We start from the raw sequence: 27,094 nt of genomic DNA on the forward strand, positions 1-27,094 counted from the left end.
AACCTCACTCTTCTCACATACACATCCGTTTTTAAAAAACAAGAATAATCATAGAACATATGTTTTGGAAAAAATTACTTTACATCCATTAAAAAATGTGTTTATTCATAAATCAAAGCAAAGTATAGATCCAGACAGATTTTGTTTTTTAGGTAAAAATCATACAAATTAGTATCTGTGTTACAAATGATAAATAATACATCAAAGACATTGTGTAAATTGACAAATAGCGTAAACAACATGTAGACATCAATTGATGTTTTGGTCATCAGTATTTTTTTGTTACTGCGGTTAAAATGCAAATGTGCTTCTGTGGGACTGGTGATTATTCCGAACAGAAAGCTGTGTCTAATCCAGCATCTTATCATTAGGAGTAACTGTGAAGTTCAGTTCTGAGCCGTGCAGCTGCGTCACGCTGAGATCAGCAGGGTTTTTTCAGTTTATAGTGAGAAACAATATCAGCACAGTGAATAAACACATTCATTATTGAACGTGGTCTTGAATCAGGGCAGGTCAGAGCTGTCGATCACACGTAACAGTCCTGCACTGTCATCTGTTAAATTAACTTTTTTCAACAGTCAGTTTTATTTTAAGTAGCTAAAATGACCATTAACAGTGCACTGTTGTCCAAATGTCTAAAACTGACATCTACAACAGAGTGAAAAAAAAATACAAAATACTAGAATCAAATACAATTTCATAAATCTGTTACTAGGTCAATACATGAATCTCTATAAAACTTGTGTTGATTAAATCAACAAAAACATTTATTTTATTTGTCTGATATAGTTTGATTGTACCGTTTTTAAGGACATTTATCCTTGATGGTCCCATATTTCACACATTTTATTTAGTCTTCATTTTAAAAAAAGGTATTGCATTAAAATGAAACATAAATTATTCCTAGAAGTATTACTCCCTTTTTGTTTTTTTGGTACATTGTACATAAAAATTATACATGAATAAACATTGTGCATATAATGTAAATTAATTGAGTTCTCCCTTTTTTAATTAGAAATTCTGTTTTTAAATGTTTTGATACTTAAGTCTACTCAGGCATAAGGACATGACCCTGTCAGATTTACAAGGTGCAGATCAGGGGGAATTTCTTTGCTTTTTGTGAACTGCATGTAATGGAAACATTAGACAGTGAGTCCTGCGGCTGCCAAACAGAAAAGTCACTTAAGTGTCTGCTGCTGGGCCACAGCGTCACATTTCTGAAAATGAACAGCGAGAGCTCATCTCGTCAAAGTGCTTTGTAAAAACATGAATGTCTAAAAGCTAAGTACATACTGTACACACACACACGCACGCACGCACACACACGCACGCACACACTCAACAACAGTCTTAACAAGGTCACCAGGACCACTGAGAACTTTAGACAACGTGATCATATACTTTGACAAACTTACTCACAGCTTTAACAGGAATTACAAGTCATAAAATAGACTGTATATTAACTGTATATATAACTGACTATAGTTATACTGAAAATACAGTGGAATTTCAAATATTTACAAACACAAGTACTGTCCCATCATGCCTCTTAGCTCTATCAGTATAAGAAGCTGCAGTAGCTTTACATTAAGTGTAAAAGTTGTGCTTTAAAGAGCTCTGTGCCTCAGCCTGGTGAGATGGTCCTGAGTCTGAAGATCAGTCCAAAATAAAAGATAGAAAAGAAAGCAGTGACCTCAGTTGAGGGAGAAACGTCCTGGGACAGAAGAAGAGAAGTAGTTTACAGGCTGGGCTCCCTAAAAGTTCTCCTGCACTCCATGACCCCAGGTCCAGGGGGCCGGTCACAGTTGTGCGTCAGTTTGACCAAGTTGGGCGTGAGGCGATCGTATGCCAACTTGTACTCCCGGTCAAAAGCATCTTCAAAGAGAGATTAGTTAGTAAAAAATGTGGATAGAATATTCACTTAGTTTAGCAAATTCCCATAATAACTTTTCCTAATCAGCACTAACAACCATGGACTGTATATAAAGATGGACCTCTTCCTCCCACTATCCAGAAATGAATGGAGCATTTGGAGTCTGCACAGTAGTGATCGGGGGATGGAGCCGTGTTAGCATTGTCTCAACAGTATACATGCTTGGCCAGTCAAGGTCAATTTCAGCTGTCAATCATGGCGTTTCACAACGTTTTTCATAGCACCAAATAACAAATTACCAGGAAAATTTACATTTGAACTTTTTATAAAATAACACGGAGGAGGTGTGATTTGTGGCCTATATTGAGGCCAGCCACCAGGTGGTGATCAATGGTGAGCTATCAGGTCGTCATCTTTATAAACACTGTCTGACAATGACAGATCAACGTATTGGTTAATTGAAATTGTAGCCTTCGGGTGGTGCTAAAGTTTAAGTCAAGGGATCACCAAAGGCATTTAGAGTCTCTCACAGGGCACCTCCGATATCTGTACCAAATTTAATGGCGATCAAACTAATAGCTGTTGAAATGTTTAAATCTGGAACAAAGTCTGACATTCCATCCCATGTTGCTGTAGTAATGCAAGGATGCTAGGCTTTTAAACTTACCTATATTAATGTTGTTCTTCCCCAAAGCCACTAGAGCCAGGAACAGTAAATCTCTGTAGAGGCTCCTGTTTGGGAAAAAAGAAGATGGAGTGTTAAACTTTCTCGTCACATCATCTTCACTAATTTACGCTGACATCTATATTTCCTCACCTCTGTCTCCTGAAACCCAGCTCCGGCCCCAGCAGCTGGATGATCTGACTCATGGGCTGATAGACATCACTCTTCTTTATGCTCCTCACAAAACCCTGCAGCAGCTCCACAGTGAAGAGCTGGCCTTCCTCACACAGCCCAGAGCGAACCAGCGAGTTGGCACCTGAAATGCAAGAGCGATAAAAGTCACCTTCATCGTTTCCCTCCTTCACTCGGAATCAGCTGTGAAAGTGTAGCGCTGATACAGTCAGAATGACTAATAACAGTCCTGAGCTGAATAATGCATGGTTTTCAAGTTACTTCATATGCATGATTTAATATGCATGTAAATATCTGACCTCGATGAAACTCTGCAGTGTTACCATCACTTTCTGAAAGTCAGTTTACCCTCTGATACATGATATCTACCAGTCTGTTCAAGTCAATGCTGAAACGACTTACAGTGTGTGTTCCACAGGACGTAACAGGGTTGAACTTTGTCTTGGTGCAACTTCAGGTTGTCCCACATAATCCTCACAAGCACCTGCTTACTGTCGTCTGATGAAACGCTCTGAGGAGTCTGAAGAGAGTAAAAGTGTGCAGGATTAATCCTTGTTCTGGATCTTGCAGCCCTGGTGGGCAGAATTTGAATGCTGTTATAGTGTTGAAATTACTTGGTTCTGTTTGTTTAGAGATTTTATGACATTTTTCCATGGGAACATTTTTGCTGCTTTCAAACGATTTATAGGTCTGTGTGTTTTTCAACAATTTCCAACCACTAGGAGTCGCCGATGTTAGAAATGTTCACATCCCATGCATAAGTATAGACTTTATTTAAAGAGAGACGAAATGATTGTTCCTCAATATGAAGCCAAACATCTTGATTGCCCCCTGGTGGCTTGCTGCCATATGGATCACAAATCCCACCTCCCCCCACGGTAATGGATGGGACATAGACCAAAGATATGTACTTGTTTGATAAAAGTTTTCACAAAGATGCTATCTGTCATTTTTTATTTGAGTTCTTATCACACTGATGTTTTTCCAGTAAGTTTGGTCTAAATTAGTTTTTTGATGCCGATGAAAAATGGGGTGAAACATCATGATTGACAGGTGAGGCTGATTTGCGATAGGTCGAGCGTGTGTATTAGTGGGAACTTGATAGCGTGGCTACACATATCAACTCTACAGTGGGAGGAAGTGGAGGTGTTGTCCATCTTTATATGGTTTTTAGTGCTCATCAGAAAATGTTTGCATGCTAACTTAACTTAAAAGTTATATAAATTCAAAATTCTATTCCTTATATAGAGTTGTAAAAACAAATTGTGACTGAATAGTGACTTTATATTAAATGGGTTTAATCTGGAGACAAATATATGTGACTGAGCTGAACAGACTTATTTACCTGGTCACTGTGGCGACAGTGCTGGGAGGCCAGGATAAGAGCCGGCAGGATACTTGGCAGCTCGAGCCTCCGGAAGTACCACACAAGGTTCCAGAAGACAATGGGGTGTTGGTCAACAGCACTCGGGGAGGAGATGGCCTGGTCGCCCTCATTCACCAGCAGGCTCTCCAGCTCCTTCCACAGAACCAGAGGGCTCAGGTAGGGCACCGTCACCGGAGTGGATGCTGGTGCTGCCGTCCCACTGCTCTCCTGCCTCTGCAGGGGAGCTGTAGATGACTGAGCCACACAGTCAGTCACTGCCATTTTGGCCTCAGGATTGAGTGACGCAGATGTGTCCTCCTCTATAACAGGATGACTTTCCTTAGACGACCTGAAAGAAGACACACCTTTTTAAAGAGGCCACAGGGATAAATGATGTTGGGTCTGAGTTTGTGAAAGTGCTGTTCAGGAAAGTACCTGACAGCAAAACAGACTGGTGGGGCCAGGGGAGGCCTTTTTTTTAATTTCTTTTTTTTTTAAACTAGTTACTAACAACACTACCAATAAATTAAATTTCAGAGGAAAGACAATCTAGCATAAGAGAGCATGGACATTATGCCTAATGGTATTATTCAGCATAAAATCATGATTATCATTTAAAGTGTTTGAGTACGTGAATATAGAATTTGTCCATACTGTGTTGTTGTGTGTGAAGGGAGGATTTACCCGCTCTGTGGTCTCAGATCTTTGATTTCCACGTTGAGGAAAGGCAGGAAAGCCGTGCCGCAGAAGGGACAAGTGCTGTTGAGGTTCGAGTCGTTTGCCGTCCAGCCAGCCATGATCTCCTCGTCATACACCAGACAGTCACAGGTCTTACAGAGCGAACAACTGGACATCTGCACCTACAACAAGAATCATCAGGATGTGGAGGAAATCAGATGCAGTGCAGAGTCTGAGTCAGTCTAAAGATCTGTCTCTGATAAGGGATTTCCATAAGTGAGTAACTTACCTCTATGGTGTAATTGGGAGTGGGCTGGAAGCGACTGGTGTCGGGGGAGGAATCTGGAGTGTGAGGAGTTTTAGAGGGAAGTGCCAAACCACCTGGATATGATGGAGGATTATATAATAAGACAGAAAGGAAAAAGCAAAATGCAAGATTTAGCACAAATATCAAAGCTGTACAAAGACTGAAACAAAACAGCACACTTTTTTCAAAGTGTGCAATCAGGTGTAGTGAATCCATGTCTCACATTTGTGTGCACGTGAGTGTGCATGCACGTGTGTATGTACACGTGTACATGTTTATCATATAGGGCCTAAGGGCAGAAAAGCCCACACACTGAGGCAGCCATAATGCCTGCTGGCCTAGTTTCCCACACAACACACCAACTCTCACACTCTTACTCTAATTTTAGTTTGTATAGGTTAGATAGATTGCAGGTGTTTTACCGGGAACCAACACAATGTTGCAGCTAAAACTGCAAAACAACAAGCATGGACGTGAGGAATGACTTTCTTAATATCCCGCCAAGGAGGTTATGCTTTCATTTGTATTTGTTTGTTGGTTCAACACAATAACTATTCTGATTTATTTCACAATGTAACATTTATAATTTTGCATTTTTCAACATTTTTGCACATATCTATGAAAAAATCAAATTTGGGGGGTTTAACTGTCCTGTAACAAATATTGATTTAAACCATTTCATTTCATGATTCTTTAGATAAGTGCTATAGAAATTAAGTTTTATTATTATTATTGTTATGTGAGCAGTTTGCATAACATGTCTGTGTACATGGTATATGTATCTGATCTCAATATGTGTAACATATGCAATAAGGTGATTATGTGGCTAAGTCAGCCAAGGCGGAGGTATGTGCTCTCTGCTGCTCTTCTAGTATTGGAAATGTTTAGATAAAGATGGCTAATTACTTGCATGCAAAACCAAAAATAGCAGCTTTATTACAACAAAATTGATGACGCAGTTGAATGAAATGATGTGAAACAAACCAGAGAAGGAGTTGTGTCTGAACACTCTGTTGGGTGTGCTGGGGCTGCTCAGGGTAGCGTGGCCCACCACAGGGCTCCTCCTGAGTCGGGACATGCTGCCGTGCTGGGGGGAGGTAAAACCATCTGCGTCCAGGCAGGAGTCATTATCGAGCAGCGAGGAGCAGTCTGCCTCTGCTGATGTCAGTGACGAGACACTGATGCGGTCACAGTTTGAATCCTGCAGGAAAGAAACAGATTAATTATGGACGGAATTTCACATCATCTCCAGAAATATTTGTGAAAGTTGCAAAAGTTGCACTGCTAACCTGTGTTAATGAAGTCTGGGAAGACAGACGAGAGTAAAGGCGGCTGGCCTTCTCAGCCACACCTTTCCCTGCCGATATGACGCTGCTTTTGAAGATGTCCAGAGTTGGCGTAAAGAGAGAGTCCATGGAGAAGGACGAGGTGGAGGGAGTGGGTGATGAGGGTGACACTAATGAGGAAGGTCTCTCTCTGTCTTTGTTACAGACACCCAGAGGAAGAGACGGTGATGGTCTCAGCCTCTCCTTGGATTTGACGGGCAGCTGGAGTTGCGTGTTGGAGCGCAGTAGACTGGAGGGTCTCGGTGAGGTGTGAGGAGATGAGTTGGTTCGAGACGAGGGGCTGGAAGGGTGCCGCAGGTCCATGCTGGGTGTGCGGGAGCTTGGGGGGCTGTTGCAGGTGTTCATGTACGTCTCGATTTCTTTAGCAAGGTTGCGGCGAGTGGTTGGCGTGCTGCAGTCGTCCTGGTCACACTCTTGTACAGTCTCTGTCACCATCAGTGACAGGGGGTCAAACCCTGTCTCTATACCTGTCCTCCTCACAGTCCCAGCACTGAGACTGACACTCCTCTCCCTGGAGGCGCCTGACCTCTCCACGACTCCACTGCAGCTCACACTCCTCTCCACCAGTGGTTTGTGTTTATCAGTCTCCAGCTCCTCTTCCTCTACTCCGTGCAGCCTGTCAGCAGCTAGGTGATGCTGCTTTGCTGAGCCCAGATGAGGCACGTTGAACCTCAGGGTTTCCAGTCCACCAGACAAGTCGAGAGACTTTGGCCTCTCTGTCTTTGGCACAGCTCCACACAGAATGGTGTCACCAGATGGACTTGAAACCAGCCTGCTGCAGCCTGTGACAACAACATGTAGCAACACATTAATCTCTGATACACTGACACTCTGTGGAACTGTTTTACACGACCATCATGGCTTTATGTCAGTCTGTTCCTCACCTGCATTGGTGTCTGGTGATTTATAACCTTTAGTAGAAGTCGATATGCTGCTGCTGTTTGGAACCTCAATCTCAGGGGCTGGAGAATCAAATCATATCAAATTGTTAATGATATAAAACATTCTTCATACTTCACTCCCTGCAAAATGCATTTAATATAGAAAACCACACATTTTGTCAGTGTTATGTATTTTTTGGGTATTGCCACAATAAGGTAGTAAAACATTTTCTAGACAAATGTAATGGCTGATATATCTAGAATAAGAAATTAACAATGACTCATACGATGCCAGTTACAACAAAGAAAAACAAGAAATGTAATTTGAGGTTTAATATTTTACTGTTTAACTATAAATACCTACCATATATAAAACTTGATTTAAATGTTAAGAATATTTTCAAAATTTTCTACTACTACTTTTCTGTAAAATAAAAGTTGTCATATCAGCAAACATAAATGGTGGGGCTCTAATATATTAATGTACACAGGGCTATTGTCTGTGCCAATGAAAAGCCTGTTGTAAATAACAACAGGCTTTGAAACCAATCCTGTCATGCACACAATCGCCTGCTTATGTAACACATTTATCCATCAGCCAAATCTGTTTCCCAAAAAAATATATCAGCAAAACGACGGGGAGAGAATACATTTCCCCCACACTGTGACGAGATACACAGAGAGTAGTTCATTATGCCGACAGTGAGCAGGGATTCATTTCTGCAGACATGGTCACAAGAACTGTCAAAGATTAGAGATAGCAGCTAATCCATAACTCACTGGACTGCCTCGGCCCTTTGTCTTCTCCCAGCGGCGTGCTGTCACTCTCTCTGCCGCACATCCTCTCCTCCTCTTTGGAGAGAGAATCGTAACCTTGGTCTGACTGTCCACCTGAAAAAAAGATAAGAAGATTTATTAATACTTCCTCTTGCTGTTTTATTTTCTCTTTCACAAAGAGCCAAGCACAAAAGAAAAACTGTCACATAGTCCCCATGGACCGTTTTTAGGAGACAGCTGATGTGAGAGGTTTTTTTCGGTGCCATTCCCTCACAGCTTCCAGCAAAACAACACTCCCAGAATAGAAAAGCAGGAGAAGCAGGAGAGTGACAGAGGCTTTGAAAACTTGCATCATGTCCACAAGGTCAGGATTTCAGGTGACTGTTGAGCCTTGACAGAGATATGCGCTCTGCTCAGTGCTATTCTAATTTTTATAATATGTAACATTAGTCACTATGGGACATAATATATAAAGTGACATGATGTTTAAGGCATTTCTTGCTCCTGGTATCTTTTGTTTTCTTATTCTGTGGGAGTTGGATGATTGACAGAAAGCAGAATGTGCAGAATACAATGATGTCAGAACAGTTGAGTGAAGTGACATTCAAGCAAATAGAAACAAGACAAACAAGAATGATGTGGTTCAGGCACTTTTTAGGTAGTCGATCAAATCAAATTTAACAGAAAGCAGCTGAGAGAAGCAGCGGCACAGACACAATTAAACGATCAGAGAGAACAGTTGGAGAAACAACAAAGCAGAGCTGCTGCTTCCTACCTGTACTGAATCCATCATCACTGGAGTCCATTTTAGTGAAGTCTGTGTCGATTGATGTGCGCTCGGCAGAGTCATTAGCACTGTCCAAACTCCCGTGACTGACTGTGTCGAGATCACTGCCATCTGACAAGAGAGAGGAAGAGAGGTTACAACAAATTACAGAGTTCCAGCAGAGATATAAGACCAGAGCACAGCTCAAATCAGAGCACTTAATAAAGCTGAAACCATTATCATCCACTACAAAGAAACAGGGATGCTCTGAAGACAACATATGAGGCCGTTACTCCTCATAAAAACATTTCAGAGCCCTAAAAGAAAATTATTTTTAACTCAGAGGATCAGAGCATTGAATGACTCACATTAAATCACGTATCACATATAACAAACAAGGATCATGTTACTCAACATGAGCACGTTTCTGGTTTTTGAATCCTCTTTTTACATTACAGTATAGTAAGCATTTTCATTGGAGGCCCTCACACAACACATCATCATGGCCATGACATGTGGGCTGAAAATTAGGGATTGACATCTCGGACTGCTGGGGAGGAAACCGTCTTCACACCGGTTAATTAATGTTATTACAGGAATGCAGGATGGGAACAATCTGCTGGAGGAGCTGAGAGTTGGGATGAACCAGGAAATTGACCGCTCCCTCAGGATCACACTCATTTACATGTCAATTCTCTTAGGACTACAGGAAGTAAGAAAAGCTCCTGCCAGTCTATTATGACGGATGTTAATGCAAACAATTTAGGAGCTAAAAAAGTCTTGGATTTAAAGTAATAAACTACAGGTGTATGTTTGAATATCTCAAAGTGTGGGGTATTGGTGGAGGATGAGATATTAAATTCTAAATCAATGGTGCTCATATCTAATTTTCTGTGCATTTCAAAGAACTTTAAATGGTAAATGGTACATGGTTGTATTTATATAGCGTATAATCGGCTCTGATCGGTAGTGATGAAAACAAGAAACCCAGATGAATGCACTAATTTAGCAAGGTGGCCAGTTCTCAATTGTTGGCGTGCTCATGACGTCGAACATGATGCACCAAGGAGAGAGTCTCCTGTTTTTAGCGGGTTTATCCGTGTTCAGAAATCGTGCATATACTCGCTAATTTTATAATGTAAAGGAGATATAAGACGCGTATTTCAGCTTCTAATAATCACAAAAAGTTATCTAGAAACATTAAGTTATAAGTTTGTGGAAATTATGTGAGAATAAAAAATATCACTATAGTTATTTGCCAAAACAACCACGGACATCAGGTGTCAGTAGAAGTCGAATAAAAGAGCCAGGACATTAGTTTTCTTACCTGAAAGCTGAGGATCTCTGTGCAGAGTCTGCTGTTTTCTCCCTGCCTGCTTGAACTGGAGCACGCCGAGGACCACGTTCCTGAGCTTTCCCCACAGAAAGTAGCCTCCTCTGGTGGTGGAGGGCCACGTGCTCTCTAACACCGCCTGGAGCATGAACAAGCATGTCATGTAAGATTTAAATAAACTTTAATCTTCTTTTTTTTATTACTAACTATTTGCTGATACAGTTTATATCAAGAGCACACACCTTGTTGTAGTATCCATAGGTGATGGCGTTGGGTTGGACTCCTGCCTTTTTCATCTCAAACAGCACCCTGACGGCCAGGACAGGCTGACTGTACTGACCACACAACTGCAGCAGCACACGGTAACACACCTTTGACAGAACACAACAAGGATTTCATGTTAAAGACTGTGCAGAGTATCTTAAAAAATAATCATTAATATAATTAATACATGCACTGGATATTTTGATTTAGTTTGCCACCTCATCGGGAGCCTGCAGCTTCTTCTCCTGCATCTTCCTCAACACGTCGTAAGCCGTGCGCAGAGCTCGCACTTTAGAATGACAGGTCCCCACAAATCCCGGCAGGCAGATGAACCACAGGCCATAGCAGTGACGCAGCAGACACTTGGACCACATCTGAGGCATGGATGAGTAGGTCTTGGCCATCCTCTGAGCCGATTTGATCTCCTGAAATTAAAAGGAACACATCAAACGCACAGATGATTCATCTTCATCAAGACACTGATTTGCATTTCACATTCAAATTAACACCCTTATCCATCACTATGAAGGATGAGTGCAGCAGTAAAACGAGCTTGGGATCAATAAGAATATAATCTCAAATAATGCATATACAATTTATCTAGAATTATATGGTTACAAAACAGCAGAAGCTGGTTAGAGAGATGTAACAGGGGAAGTTAATTTATATATGGAATGAGTAGAAAGTGATTATCTACCACTGTGTTATTAGTATACGATGCTAATAATACATTATTTTTGTCTGTTTTCTAAGGAAGCTCGCTTCTCATAGGCTGACCTGTTTGGAGCGTCTGAAGATGGCCGTCGGGCTGGCTGGGCTGCTGTGGCGTGAGGCCACGTGTGCCGATGGAGGATTTTGTCCCTCCAGTGGCTCCAGGAGCTCAGCGTTCAGTACAGGGAACCCAGAGTAGCTGCAGAGAGACATTGTGTATCAGAAACTGAAACAGACATAATACTACATACACAAAAGTCATGCACAGGCATCGCAGTATCACATCCTCCAAGCTCGAGCACCAACAAAAGAGTCCAAAAGCGACGTGTTCCAGCTCAGCATAAGCTCTGCAGCAACGACAAATGCTTTAAGCAATTTACACTCTCTCTGTAAGCCGTATTGTGTTCACCCAGAGTCTGTGAAGTGCTCTTGAAGTGCACAATACTGTTTTGTATCTATTGACTGAGTCACAGTGTAGTACCTATAGCACAGGGGATACTCCTCTCCCTGTGGCAGCGGGGGCAGCTCTGGGGGGTTGATATACACTGTGTGCTCGCTGCGGTGGGATTCATCCAGTTCGATCAGCCGAGTGTCCTCTGGCCGCTCACTGTCCATCTGGTTTGAAAGAGAAACACACTTTCATCAATGCTTTTCATCTTTCCTCTTAGCGTAGCTCTGCACAAAAATCCATAGGCGAACGCTGGGTGGAGGATCTCAGGCATCTGATACTGTATGAGCTCTCAGATCAGATCAGACACGAGGGTCAGTGAGGACAAACAGATGTCACTAATGAGTCCATCAACATCAGAAATATGGCCCGTGTCCCGAGCATGCTGCCAACACAGGGACTAGAGCCTATGAATCTTCTAAGACTAAATGAATCTAGGCTGCAGTGACCTGAACAAAATGCTCTAGGGACATGAAATCATTACACTTTACTGCTTTGGCAACGATGCTTGATACTTAGCCACCACATTTCCTTCATATCGAAAGTGACCAATGTATCTGCTCGTTCGGGACGAGTGTGCAAAGACCCACCATCTCCCTGTCTGCAAACAACAGGACCAACATGAAAGAGAACAGTAAAGGTAAAGTTTTTAGGATAACAGAGATCCTAAAACCCTGCTATGCTGATGTGCAGTCACTTGGCTCATCTGATTCGATTACCAGCTCATCTCAACCTTCATATTACAGCAGTAGCTGAAAAACTTCCCAGTGACACCGCCCTACAACATTTGTTCCACTCAGCCGAGTACATGATTCAGTCAACTGACTGTCACTGACCCGTTTGCCCCTCGCTTCGATTTCACTCTGTGTCTCTCCGCTCGTTGCTCTTCCTCTTACACCCAAGAGGTCTTTCCCAATCACGCACTTGTTGTCAACCTCAGCATCAGTGACGATGAGTGAATCAATGCTTCCACTTCTCGATAATAACCGCAGCGGCCATTCATACAAGAGCTCGGAAATGTTCGTGCAGGATGTAAATGTGACTTCCTGATTTCACAAGTTTGCAAGCACACAATTTTTTTTGGAGGATGTTTTGTCTTTTTTGTGCATGTTACAAAACATGTGTAGGCAGGATGTGTTACTAGAAGCTGTCAATCCCTAAAATGACAATTTGACAAATGTGTCTTCCCATTTTATTAAAGTACATTCTAGTTCACAGAGGTCAGGACAGTGCACAGGATACTATCAGAATATGAAATATCAGAAATAATGAACATCTCAGTCTCTAGCTCTAATTCTGGCTAACGTCTCTGTGTGGTTCATTCTAATAGTACCTGGTTCAATAATGCAGATCGCTGACACAAACAGACGTCTAATGCACATCCTGACATTTAAGACCTCTACACTGCACTCCCTTTTAACCTCACTGTGATTAATCTATAAAGAGTACACGCACAAATGTGGAGCTGAGTCATGCTGTGAGGACAATGGAAAATTCTACCTCATGCCTCCATTACTGAAAATGTGCAAAAACATGTACGCACTAAGCCAGGCTCTAGCAGCTTACCTTGCCTCCAGTGGTGAAGAGCTACCAGGCAGCGATGGGAACAAGCAAAGCAGCAAGGGGAAAGACAAATGTAGGAAATCAGAGAAAAAGAAAAGACCAAGAGAAGAAGAAAAACATTTTAAAGAGCTGAAAAGAACAGGGGAATATTATAGGTGATAGAAGCTTAGTCCTGATGTTAATAAGAGGCTCAAGGGAGATGCTGGACTGTTAGTTCCCTTCTATTAGTTTCCACTATTTGCTTTTTGGCTCTTTCAAATTAAGAGAGGACCTAAATTACAAATCTTAATTAAGAGGACAGCAAGTGATTAATCGTTCCTCTACACCCCTCAGCATTTTATGTGCAAATGGATGCAATTTGGATCAATCAGCTCAAAACTGATGACAAATTAGCATCCAGGGCCAAGACATTATCTTTCGTTTGTTGTACGCATTCTGACTGGCAACATGACAACGTTGCTCCACAAAAATTACAGCCAGCAATTCTTTTTGCAGATGTTTTAGGCCTAGACAAAAGCTATATTAGCAGCTAACTGCATATGAATAAATAGCTGACAGGTAGTCAATGACTGCCAAAACATGATTGGTAAAAAAGTTCCTGGAGATTAGTTCAGAAAGGTGGACGAGGAAGAGCTGTGAGCCTCACCTTATCAACACAGTCATCAAAGAAAGCCAGGCTGGCGTCTTTATCACTGACAAAGGAGCACTCCTCAATGAAACGGCTGAACATTTGAGTCTTGATCATCAGGGAGTAGAACCTCTGGTGGGAGCGGTCTCTGCTCTTCAGGAAACCTATGAAACACAGGGTTCTATGAAATCATACACATGACAGGTGGACATTTATCTCTCAAAGCTGTTGAGAGCATTTTCATTTTACAGGACACAGACCACAGGAAATTAATTCTGTGCTGCGTAACAAGTCGCTCTCTGCTGCTCCGCTTGCATAAGAGCCCACAGATGTGTGAGGACATAGTGCTGTTATTCATGACCGTTCCTCTAACTTGTCATCCAAGCCTATTTTCCAGGGAGGCTTAAGATAAATCACCGCAGTCATTACAAAAGTGATTTAGGAGGAACTTAACCCCCTGACCGACTGCAACACTAAATCACATGAAGGCAAGCCAACAACAGCCTATAAGCATTCTTTATGATTACATATAATAAAACATGTGATAGACTTAGGTGCCTACCTTGAAGGTCAAAGAGGGAGCTAGCGTCTGTGGTCGTCTCAGAGGGGGCTTGGGTGATGGGCAGCAGGTAGGAGCGGTAGCCTCGTAGGATTGCCGCCATGAAGCGCAGGAAGGCCTCCTGGATTTCCAGCTCCAGTGTGTGGAGGCTTTTCCCCCCGTTCAGCTCACTGTCAGTCACTGTGTGCTCCGTCTGCACGTCGTCGCGGTTCACCTGACCACCTGGAAACACACAACCATCGTAGGGCATGAACAACATGGGAACACAAGCTATTTCTACAGACAGTGAATAAGTTACTTTTTAGTGCTGTAGCCAATGTAAGCACTCTTTCCACAATGGCCTACGCTAACCTGTTAAAGATACAGCGATTCGCTAGAGTTGCTATAATTAGAGCTTAATGCAAATGTCAGCATGCTAACATGTTTCTTTATTTTCCTTTATTGGTGCAATGATACAATAGACAAGGAGTTATATAGAAGACATGATGGCAAACAAAAAACAAGACAAAAATTAATACATCCTTTAAATAAAAATATAAAGTAAATAATTGACAGGTAAATGGACAGTTTGCATAACAGAAGGAGTAGTGTATGTTGTGAGTAGTGTGTTAGTGTCTGTGCATGGTAGGATGTATAAATGAGAGTTTATAGTACAATAATAATAATAATAATAATAAGGCAATTGTAAGTATGTAACATGCTAACATTTAGCAGGTTGTTTAGCATGTTAAACTGAATTGAATCTGTTCCATAAATTAATGTACCTATTTATATACAGTAATTAACCTAATTTCAATTAGTTTTTGTATAATCCTGCTAACAGACAGACAAACAGCGATGAAAACATGACCTCCTTGGTGGAGATAATCTGCTGTAAACAAAGGACTTTCTTTTTCAGGGATATTGATATATGTAACTGTGACCATGATGAGGCAGATATTTCTATTTTCTCATCAAACAGACGACATTAGCCCGTAGCCCTGCACTTGAGTAAGAGGCCAAAAGCGATTCTGGGAATCACAGTATCTGACTATTTGAAGTGAAGTAAAAGAGACAGGTAGAGCAGCAGCGGGTGTACCACAAAGATTCAATTACACATATTCCACAATTCCTCCTGGGATGCACTACACATTACAGGTTGTTTTTTTATGTAACAATGTAAGCATCTAATGAGTTTTCCTGTAAACTGACTGTACAGGCTGACTCAACAGACTCAAGTAGCCAGCCTAAATTATTCACGAGAACACATATACAATGACACAGCATCAGACGAGACTCACCCTCAATGAGCTGCTGATAGAGCTTATTCAGAGTGTTCAGAAGATTTTTACAAGCTCTCCTGGGCAAGATTTTCCATGTTAAAGCCTTCTTGTCTTCTTTTCTGAAAGCACATGTGGTTTTCATTACATAGGAGGACAGTAAAGAAACATTACAAAATTATGTAAGGAGGGAGAATAATTTACTGTCATGAGCAACTACAATAAACATTACAAAATAGCTTTTTAAACAATGTGGGAGACCAGCATTTACCACATGTGCTTTTGAATATCGTGCAAATATTTCACATACCAACTCTTATCGTTACATAAGACAGGCTCTCACTCACAGACACTGATAACCTTGGGAGGAACTTAAGTTGTCAGACCAATAAAAACCTAAACCAAGGGAAGATGATTTTTGTTTGGGTGTTTCAAAGTTGAAGGTGGCCATCTATCAGGGAGCAGCCACAGTTAGAAGTCACTTACTGGGAGATTGTGTTGGTGTCCAGATCCACACAGCTGATGTCAGCTGGGGGCACGTAAAGGTCAAAATATCTGGAGTCCAGGCCCACGATGAAAGGACAGGGCGCACTGAGCACGTCGGCCAGGGCCAGTGGGCACAGAGGGATGTAGGGGCACGGCCAGTGGAAGGGAAAGATCATCTGAAAAGGGAATAGACGTGCATTAGAACAATGCAGCAACAAAACTGCAAAAATGAAAAAGACTTAAGCTATTTTCAGACATTGACATCTTTTTAGAGAATGTCCACAGGCCCTGGCCTTTCACACAAACAATGCAGCAGGAGATTTCCCGCTCAAATGCGTTCACAACACAGAAATCATGTGTTTCTGTTAACAGCATATCAACACAGCGCAAAACGTCAGTCCTAATCGCCAAAAGCTCTTGTGTACAGTTTTTTCAGTTCGGTATCACTGTGACTCCTTCGGAGATTCTCCTGCTGCACTCTCACATGGGCTCACTTGGACATTATCCTCAGTTTTTTCTCTGGGGCCGGCAGGAGAAAGTCCGGATCCTCTTACTCTGACATTTGTGTTCTCACATACAGCCCCTCCTGAGAATGTCAGAAGATTATCCGGAGTTAAGTGCATGTCTGACAGCAGCTTTAAACAGCGAGCTAGTCAGAAACTTTCCTTTTAATGAAAATTTACTTTTAGAAGTAATTGCTCTTGAACGCCCCTAATACCCTAAGAGGTCTTCTTAAATGTGATTATGGGTGATTCATCGATGCCACAGCCCTGCGCTACCTCATCCACCATTGTACCTATAATCACATTAAGTACCACCCTCTTTAGTGCTATTATTGTGAGCAATGGAAAGGAAAAAAGAGCAAAGCACTTACAGACACGAGGGCCTCAGTGACACTGGTGAGTACAGCCGGACGCAGGGAATGAACCAGGATCTTGTGCTCTGTGACAGCCAGCACCAGCAGAGTGGCAGCGTTTTTCGGGCCCAGATTCAGCAACAATGTGGAGAGGCTTCCACCACTAGCACACAAACACACAGGCATAAATAAAAAGAATGTTCCAAAACAAAATCAACCAAGAATATGTCTTCATGTCATGATTATATATTTCTCAGATGTTTCCCCACCTGAGAGGCAGTGGAGAGGAGACAGGTTGGCTCAGTATCAGGCTGTCATGTGGAGACAGCTGCAGAAGAAACAGAAGAATATTACAGCATAAGTGGGAGGAGGATTTTCCCCATGAGTGTAGCGTGTTTACAGATATTAATGTCAAACCGGATAAAGCACTGAAGAACTGAAGTCATTACGAAACAAATTTCACATTTCAGTTTCACCTGAACGAGGATGCGTGGTCTCTGAGTGGAGGGGAATGGCACATTTTGCATGAAGTGAGAGATGTGTCTGGAAGTGAAAAGACAAAGAATAAATCAAGCCCACCGAGACAAAGAATTAACCAGTTTCTGATAGAAGTAAAACTTGCTTACTTTTCAATAGGCAGAGCATGTGGTCCAGAGATGGAGTATCGGTAGAGGAAAGTGAGAAAGCTCTTGAAGGACTGGAAGAAGGGCCAATGGGAGAGCAGACAGATGCTCTTGTTGCTGTAAACACTTCTGGTCCCGTCAGGTCCGAGGTCAGCGCTCGGCAGGCTGAGCTGTGAGCGCTGACGCTCAGACAGGTTCTCTTCTGAGAAAGGCTCATAGAACTGGATGGCTGCTCCGTACACCTGCACATAAATGGATCATGTGTTGATTATGCATATATCTATTCAAGAAATGTTTGCACACATAAATAATTATTTAGCTTGCCCCCCTGAAACCCTGAAGGGATATTCAGCTTAATTCTAGCTGCTTTCCCTGGATATTCTCCTCAAATTTTCCAGAGGAGCTGTATGCAAGATTACAAATGTGCATTCAGCTGCTCCCGGCATGTTAATGTTAATGTCTGAGGGAGCCCATATAAGAATACAGCAAAAAAACGTCTGGAGATTTCACAGTGAGCGAGCGGGTGCACTGATGACATTGCGACGGAGGCAGAACTGAAAAAGAATACAAATATCTCAGGATGAAAAAGAGAAGCAATGAACAAAGAAAACGATTGATGAAGTCAACTTGAAAAGAAAATGAGATTCGAGAGCTTTTGGTGATAAGGTGTCGATGTGCTGGTAACAAAAACACGTGATATCCACAGCTTTCTCCTTTATGCTCTACCCAGACGCCACCTCTTGAATATTATCATGTTGTTGTGAACGCCTCTGACCAAGACAATCTCCTGCTGCATTACTCATATGAGAAAGGCAAAGTCAGGACAATGTCCAGACCAAATTTTCTGGACATCATCTAGACTTCTCTGAAAACTCGGATCGAGACTCAAACCACAGTGTAGTGAAAGCACCTTTGAAAGAACTTATTCAGGTAAAATGTCCTTGCGGCTCCTCTGACGAATTTTCATCATGATAAATCAGTGAAATCATCTTCAGCCCTTTGAAGTCATTCCTCCCAAATAATTAAACAAATCACACCAGGCATGAAGCGCCAGGAGACTCGCCTGAGACTCGAGGTTGCAGGATAGGAGAGAGCACTGAGTCATTCAGCATTTAAAACTTGTGCGAGCCCAAGTGGTGCATGATTTATCCATTATTCAAAAGATGAGCTGCAAAAAAAAAATCTTTTATGCTGCATTGCTTTAAAAGCCGACTGGGCATGAAGTATTCCACACACAGCCTTCAGACAATTTCTGATTCCAGTCTGACTTTAGAAGTTGATTCAAATAGAGTGGTATTAAATACCACTGCAGCTCATCAACAAACTACTCCATAAGGGATACTAATGCACAGAGAGAGGCCGAGGTAAAGATGGAGACACCGGCCCAAATGGAGCAATTAAGGATCATTGTATTAAAGGGCAGAAAAACAGATGCCAACTTTGTGGACAATTTGTAAATGAAACTGAGCAGGACTCTGACGCTTGTGGTGGATATCAGTACGCAAGCTTGTGTTGTTTCTGTGTTTTACATGACAAAGAATAACATCCATAAATAAGTGAAACTCACAAAAGTCGAACTCAAAAAAGCTCAAGGCAAAGCAGCACAGATGTTGGTGACACCCGTGTAAGTAGGTGGTTTTACCTTTCCTCCAGAGGCCCCCGTCAGCACAAATGTGGAGAAAACAGGCAGGGAGTGTTTGGTGTGTGCCGGCCAGCACTCGATCGTGGCCCCCATGGGCAGGCAGAACATAGGCACTGACTCCGGCAGCGGGAAGGACTCATAGTCCTCTTCAGGGTACCGACACAGCAGACCTGGACACGAACACACAGAGTATAACATATGAACATAGAGGCAAGATGATATGACAATTACTGACACATCCACAATACACACTCTCTCACACTAGTTTACCTGCTTTGTATGCAATTGTGTTTGCTTTAGCCAGAGATTTCTTATAACAAAGGTAAACTGAGGATCCCCACTGGAAAAAGAGAAAAGACAAAGGACATCACACATCAGTAAAAACTTTATCTTTGCACATGAGGTATAACTGTCCATGAAACTTTGTCCCACCATGCTGCTGTTGAGGTTCTTGTCCACCTTGCAGAAGGTGTGAGGGGGTATCTCCCCCTTGCCGGGGACGATGATGCAGACATCAGTGACAGCGAGTGACGTGTGCGGCTGGCTCTTCGGAGCACGGCGGTAGGTGATGTAGATGCGTTGGGAGGAAGAGTTGCTAATGTTGGCAGGACGACCTGAGGGCGTGGTCTGGACGAGGTGGCATCCAGGCTTCAGTTTCTCTTTCCACTCGTACAGAACACTGAAACACGAGGCAGAGTTTTGAAGCAAGACATTCTTGAAAATATATATTTTGACTGGAGAGTATTGATGATGTATTCATTGAGGTGATGACATACTAAAGGATGTGTTTAAAAGCAGATTACAGTGACCGAAGGCAGAGAGGTGATTAGTGGTGCTGGGCGAGTAAAGGGTCAGATAGAGGATTACTGCTTACCCAAGATCTGTCAGTGGAGGCTTATCTCTGCCTCGCTTGAAGCACAAGAAGATCTGCGGGCCCCTGAGGCTGGCTCCATTGAGCTCCGCAGAAAGGCCTGAGGGGGTGCTTTCCACACAGGTGAAACCCGGGGGTACCTCTTCGCCCAGGGAGCGGATCACCAAAGCAACGTCTGTGATGGGGGCTTTGGGTGTCACAGATTTGGGACCGGCATCGTCAAAGTGGAGCTCCTCCTCCAGAGGCTTGGATGAGTCGGTGAGGCCGGCAACCACAAAGTAGTCGGCTACACGAGGGCCTTTATCCTCCATTATTTCCCATTCCCACACTGTGGGCTGAAGGGGAGAGAGGGAGGGCTTCCATTATGCATTTGAAACATATCACAGAGGTGGTGCAGCTTGGAAAGAGGAAAGTGGCACTTTGCAATCAGGAAAATGGACCAGAATGGGATGAATATGACAGTGTTCATTCTCTACAAACACACTGTTTGAATTGTCTTGCTACATTTGAATTAAACATCATGTAACATGTAAAAAAAAGACATTACCTACATTGAATATACATTCTATACTGCGCAAATAACCAGATATAATGGGAGCATCTGGAAGCATTTAACATGCATTCCTGTCTGCAAAAACACCATATTTCAGAAAGATATATGGGAGGGCCTTAGAACGCTGACCTTGCTATATGACCTGACTGATTATGTAAAGTAAAACACATGCCTGAGTGGAGAGGAAAAGTACCAGAATATAATTGAGCTGCGAGAAATGAAGAGAAGGTAGAACAAGAAAGCTTTTTTAGGGGCTTTAGCGAGGTGATATTCATACCATGTGTATTATTCTGCATTAACAATGTTGAGGAAAAGAAAGGAGTGGAGGCAGTGCCTGTGAGTCAGCGTGTTACAGCTTTATCACAACGCATGGAGCCCAGGCCGTCCTCTGAGTGTCGAGCCAGCTCGTGCTCCAGCTGAAGAGCCTGCTTATCTCCCTCAGCAGTTCCTCCACACTCACAACAAACTGATAAACAGCTGCCTGTTATTTCCCACACTGGAATATTAAGGGAGTTAGAATAAAGTTACCCCCCGCTCCTCCTGCGCTATACATGTGTCGCTTCCAGGAACCATGGCACACCAGAAGCGGTGACCATATCTCGTCCGATTAGGACTTTGGTTTTTAAATAAGCTGAAGGATCTGTGCTGCGTTCCTCCTCAGTGGCCGTATGATGTGACAGAAAGCTAAGCACTGCTTACAGGCTTAGAGGGTGAAACTGGCCTTAACATGAGAACTTTGGAGAAAAAAACGAAAGACAAAGATAATATAGAACACACGCTACAGCTTTTCCAGCGTCATGCTGAGGGGTGAGAAGCTGTGACTGGTCGGTCAGAATGATTTACTTTAATATCTGAGCATAGAAACCATAAGACCAAACAAAACAAACCACCAACAACATTCAAATATATTTCCTGTTCTTTTTTCGCTCTGTGCATCAGTGGCAGGGATATTTTCAAACATGACTCATCGCACATGTTCTGGTTGACTTTATTTCCAATGTTCTCTGGTTAGCTCATTGCAGTTTGGATGCACGCTATTTGTACTCTGCACTGTTAAGCCTTGTGACTAAATCCCCACACTCATACGGTGTCTATATTTCCTTGGCATCTTAGTTCACTCCTGCGCTCGTGTCAAAGTGTTAGGAGATGTACAATCGTTTCCTGAAAAACAAGAGTCCAGAATTTGACACTTTCTGTCCTTTTGAAAATGAAGAATATTTCAAGTTGCTTAATTAGTCAGTTTAAGTTAACTGGTTTCTTTTCCATGATTCTCAACTTGTTGTACTTTCCAAGACTTTGACAAATGCCATTTTTACTCAACAGCCTTTAATCTTTCAACACTGATTTGTCTATAAAAGAAAATAAATACTTGTTTCCTGTAGCCCCCCTGAAACCCTGGAGGGATAATGGTACCGATAATGGATGGATGGACACCTCACACTACTGTCACCACCAGTGCAGCTGTTTCAATATCATTTGAGTTGATGCACTATACTGTACATTTAGACAATTTGTTAAAAGGTTTACAAACTTTTCATCATCACTAGAGTGTGAGAGCTTTCACAAGAATTTACCTAATTTACACTGCAAGACATTGATTATGGTAAGGAGACATATTTCTAATTTAATATGGAACCTAACAACCACAGAACATTAAAGGCCAAAACTATCCTGCTCATCCACCTTTCATTTAATGTGACAAAACTCATAAAAGAAAGATCCCTGCTCTCAGTAGGCACTGCAGGGGTGCAGCTAAATATACAGCTGTTGGCATCGCAGATGTGTCACACAATACTTGGAAGGTTCAGGATTAAATATAGATGTAATCTCCAGCTCCAACTACCACGACATCCACTGCGTCTATTCCTCCCCCTCAACAGGAAGCAGAGGGCTGGAATAATATCTAATCCTCACCATAGCAACAACATTAAAACTGAACTGAATATTTCTCACTGCGATGCTGAAATGAGCCGAGAACGTTGTTGTGGTTAAAAGTCGACTAATTTGGGCATTGTCGATACCATCGCTGTTTTTGTGCTCATAAGTTCAGAGCCTCTGAGAGACAGAGAATACAAAGATGTAGAAAAATAACATTAACAGATACACCCTGAATATGACATGAACACCAGTTTCTCTCTGTGGTTTATGTTTTCCGTGTTACTGGTCTTTATGTTGTATTGACCTGGAAGCTACTACTCACTCAGGTCGCCTCTCAGTTTCCACAGTTATTCCCTTTTTAACTAGCAAAGCTTTTTGTGTGTTTTCCATTAGTGTCTGAGGTGGGTACTGATGTAGGCTGCACTAGAGGAAAAGGTTACCGCTGCCACGTGTCTCGCACTGTTTGGTTTCTACAATGCATCACTGTGATTGTTGTGTTGATCAATAGGAAGATTCATCTTCTACACTAATACTTTCACATCTGCTTTACCAAAAAAATTAAAAATAAATAACCTCATTGACAAGATCTCTTCTTATTTTCCATCTTATTCTCCACTACCTTCCCACTATCATACTTAATGCATATGTTACCACAACACTGGAAGTACTACACTGAAGAACTGCAATCATTTCATTAACCACACTTTACACAAATAAGGACATGGAGGATTTCCTCTTTTTCCAGCTTCCCCCATTCACATCCACTATTGTTGTTATGAGTCACCTCTGACCGGCAGCTTCGCAATAATTTCTTCAATACTTGTGCAATATTGTTCCCAACATTTACCCCCACAAGGAGCCGCAAAAACTCCCACACTGTCTTAAAACACAACATGTCATATTCTGTATATTTCCAGTATTTAACATAAGAATGTGAATCATTTTAAACACTCCCTTGTAGTTCTGCTGAACATGTTTTCTTTCTATGAACACTTTGGAGTATAAAATAATATAAACCCAATTCCAATGGTATTTTAACAGTGCACATCTACAGAGTTACTTTGTTAAGACGGACGTGCGAAAGGGTTTGAGGTTAAATGTGGATGAAAACTACAAATAATGAAAAGCTGTTTAAAGGTAGAAAAGGTTTTTTTAAACAGGGTTGAGATTAATTTCAAGGCAAATAGCTTTTGTTATTTAAAACAAAGTAAGTGTTCTTCCATGTATTTTGGATATTTCATGCAAGAAACATGTTTTACTACATTTCTTCCTGAAACAGCAGAAGTTTAACAATAAATCCTAATTGACTGTGTGATTGGGTGATGTGCAGTACAAGCCTTCTGACTTTTGATGGGAGCATCCCAGCGGCTGCTGGTCAGACAGACAGCCTGTGTTGGGATTATGAGGGGCTGTGTTAACAGCAGTGGGGGGCAGTCTGATCGTGGGGAGGGAACCACCACAACATTTCACTCAGCATCTGTTCCCTCTTAGCCATGAAGACAACCCTCACCCACATCAGCCATTTGCATTCCTCACATTTGACAGGGGGGTGGTAGGGGGACCCTGCAGGCTGCATGATGAGGAAACCACACACGCCCAAGATAAACACAGCAGAAAGATGAAGAGCGAAATATACAAAGGTGGTGCTGGGTATTAAACACTGGAGGAGCCCTGAGCCATGATCTTACACATGATTTTAAATTGTTTGAATTCGAACAAAGAAACCTCGCGGTGATAAAAAACACAACTGACCACAGCGACCACAATAATACAGAGGGGTTTTCTCCCATCACATCACAAGAGGCCATCTTACGAAGCATCTACACGGGATGCAACGGAATAAGCCTCCGTTTGACTTTACTGTGACCAATGAGCGCACATGTAGTCAACACACACAGGGAGCAATGCATTTAATCATTGAATCATCACCGCAATGCATGAAGCTGGATGGAAACAATATAATGGTGTTTTCTTTAATCCTAATATCCAGCAGCCAGCCCGCATTAGAATGAGATTTCCAATGATCCGGTTTGTAAAGTGATCAGCCATCAGCTCCAATAAAACCAGTTCCACAAAATTAAAGACACACAGGGAAACAGCATTATTATACAGGTTCTCTCTCTCTCTCTCTGTGTGTGTGTGTGTGTGTGTGTGTGTGTGTGAGCGTGTTTTTAAATCTACTCACTCTCAGGTTCACGACGATCACTCTGTCGAACACGAGCTGCAGAACCAAACCTGCAGAGCCCCTCGATGAGAAACGTCCTCAGTGTTTGTTCCTTCTGTTATTTAGGTCTCTGTTCTAAATGTGTTCTCATGAAGAACCACGCGCAGTGTGATGGACGCGGACGAGCAGCCTGTGTAGTCGCGAGCTGCGCTACATCCAGACCTGCGCGTTCACGTGACTGATTACAAACGTCACTGACGTCACTGATGACGCTGCTGGCAGCTGTGAGAGAGGAACAACCACGCACGCGGGATGAATTAAGAAATATATATCTTTTTTTTTTACCATTAATTAAGGTGAAATATACCGAATGTCTTTTCCTTTAAGACACAATTAATATAACAATATCAACTATCGTTATTATCATTATTAATTATATCATTATCATAATGTATTATTAAATAAAACAAAGTAATTATTTTCCATCCACCTGTTCATATCTGCAGAATAAACTGCAACAAAAGTCTGATTTTCTTATGTCCAGAGTAGACCCCCCCCCCCCTGCAGGTAAGAATGGAACCAGTCTCGCACACATGCTCTGCAGATTTTCTCTTATTCTTAACAGATGATTCTCTTTCGTGAGGGTTTTCAGTTTTTTTTGTCTAAAAACATATTTTTGCAGTTTGTTCTGAATCCATGTGATATTAAAAAGCTTCTTATGACTGAAAGGAATCTTTTAATTCAGTGTTCTTTGTCTCTTTGTGAACTAGAGTATGTTCATGTAACTAGGAAATCACAGAGTAGACACATTTGTTGCAGTGATCACAGGAGTCTCACTTCTGTTGCATCTGTCTCTGCTTGTTTTTTAAATGACACAGAACTTAATTCATTAAGTAACCCACACTTCAATAGGAGAGGCTTTTCTAAGATGGTACCATTTTTAATCATTTAACATGTTAGTGATGTTGCACAGTTTTAGTTCAGTTGAAGTCACGTGTTATTAGTGAATAGGACAGAAAGAAGAAGGAAGAAAAACAGTTTCCGAATCGTATTTCATCAATCAGACGTGCATTGGAAATCTTGTGAGTCATCGCTGGTGAAACTCAACTGTTGTTTTCAGACGTGAGTGACATGGTCTGTCCTCACACTCTCTACTGCCCTCATGTGGTGATTAACCAGACTCACACAGTTTCCTTACAGACGATCATGTTTGAACACCAGCCCAGATGTATGAGTCTGCAGTGTCTCGTCTGATGCTGTAATTGGGTTTAAATCTTAACGATAGAAAGTATCTGTGCTGCATTTTTGTGGAATAACTGTTCATGACGATCATTAAGTCAAAAGTGTTAGACATGGCCTCACCTTTACAGAGATTTCAGAGGTTGAAACGTGAGGGATGATTATAGATGTAAAATAAGAGATATGACTGGTTGAGTGGAATAAAACAATGAATGATGACTGACTAAAAAAAGGGAAAATATAAATCCAGGAGTTAACCCAGAGTCTGAATGATAGCCTTAATGCTGTAAATTGATTGTAAAGGCAGCAGCAGCAGACATTGTCTGAGTTTTCATTTGTCTGTGTGAGATTGGAACATGCACAGATTGAAAGCCCCCGACTTAAGTCCACAACGTCTGGGCAGAAACAAAAAGAAATCATCATCCTTTGTCTTTAAGAGCTTTTTCATGAAATATTAAAGTGCTGCAGAGTTTGAGTCATTCAAGTCTGACAAAACTACAAATTGCAATTCAGCAGAGGTCACCAAATCACTTTATGAACACTATGGTTATTTATTATGTATCTGCGTTAGCTGATATCATTTTTTCTCCTGTTCCATATACATCAAGTTCACGACGTAATCATTTGTGACCTAAAATAACTCATTCATTTCAATGAAATCACACATTTGGTGCCATTGAAAGAACTTAACCATCAAACTGCCAAAGATGGATGTGTGATTTGAAAGTCAAATACAAAATGTGAAGAGCTGTAAGAAGAACTGAGCTTCATCTGGTCCTGCTTTTCAGATCCTAACGGGTTGAGCGTAGGCTCTGTTGAAGTGGCCTGATGAAAAGCTAAACTGCTTCCAGGGTGTTTTTCATTAACTGACTCTACGATCCCTGAACCTGGCTGCTGAGGGGAGCGAGTGAAGACGTCACATGACACACTTTGATCACAGCGTACGGCTCAGTGTGACACTATAGATCAAACACACAGCAGACAGACTTTGTGGGTGTTCCACTCACTCACACAACAAGGAGAAAGTCATGATGGAGCCTGGGATGAGGCCTGTCGATAACTGCAGCTACTGTCACACAAATGAAAACAGAGCATGCACAGTGATCATGTATTCACTAAAACAAAAGAACATGAACAGCCGCTGGGATGTAACCTGTGACAGACAGA

General features: G+C 42.0%; 1 protein-coding gene across 2 annotated transcripts; it reads right to left on the minus strand.

Moving 5' to 3' along the window:
* Positions 1–84: 84 nt before the first annotated feature.
* dennd4a (DENN/MADD domain containing 4A) lies at positions 85–24,900 on the minus strand. Of its 2 annotated transcripts, XM_020079388.2 has the most exons (31): positions 24,710–24,900; positions 20,097–20,428; positions 19,655–19,901; positions 19,493–19,562; positions 19,223–19,392; positions 17,584–17,822; positions 17,434–17,500; positions 17,227–17,285; positions 16,976–17,120; positions 16,102–16,277; positions 15,637–15,737; positions 14,360–14,578; positions 13,816–13,961; positions 13,173–13,193; positions 11,640–11,773; positions 11,225–11,357; positions 10,666–10,872; positions 10,426–10,554; positions 10,178–10,322; positions 8,860–8,982; positions 8,088–8,198; positions 7,311–7,388; positions 6,370–7,208; positions 6,065–6,281; positions 5,063–5,154; positions 4,780–4,955; positions 4,075–4,444; positions 3,132–3,249; positions 2,691–2,853; positions 2,541–2,605; positions 85–1,875 (listed from the first exon to the last, which is right to left on the minus strand). In XM_020079388.2, the coding sequence occupies exons 2-31, from the start codon at positions 20,402–20,404 to the stop codon at positions 1,739–1,741; spliced, it is 5,205 nt and encodes a 1,734-aa protein (XP_019934947.2). In that variant the 5' UTR covers positions 20,405–20,428; positions 24,710–24,900; the 3' UTR covers positions 85–1,738. The 2 variants fall into 2 exon arrangements, with proteins under 2 accessions (XP_019934947.2, XP_069384549.1); XM_069528448.1 differs by lacking the exon at positions 13,173–13,193.
* Between the last annotated feature and the right edge of the window lie 2,194 nt (positions 24,901–27,094).

This window comes from Paralichthys olivaceus, chromosome 7, assembly GCF_024713975.1.
Source record: "Paralichthys olivaceus isolate ysfri-2021 chromosome 7, ASM2471397v2, whole genome shotgun sequence".
NCBI classification, from domain to species: domain Eukaryota; kingdom Metazoa; phylum Chordata; class Actinopteri; order Pleuronectiformes; family Paralichthyidae; genus Paralichthys; species Paralichthys olivaceus.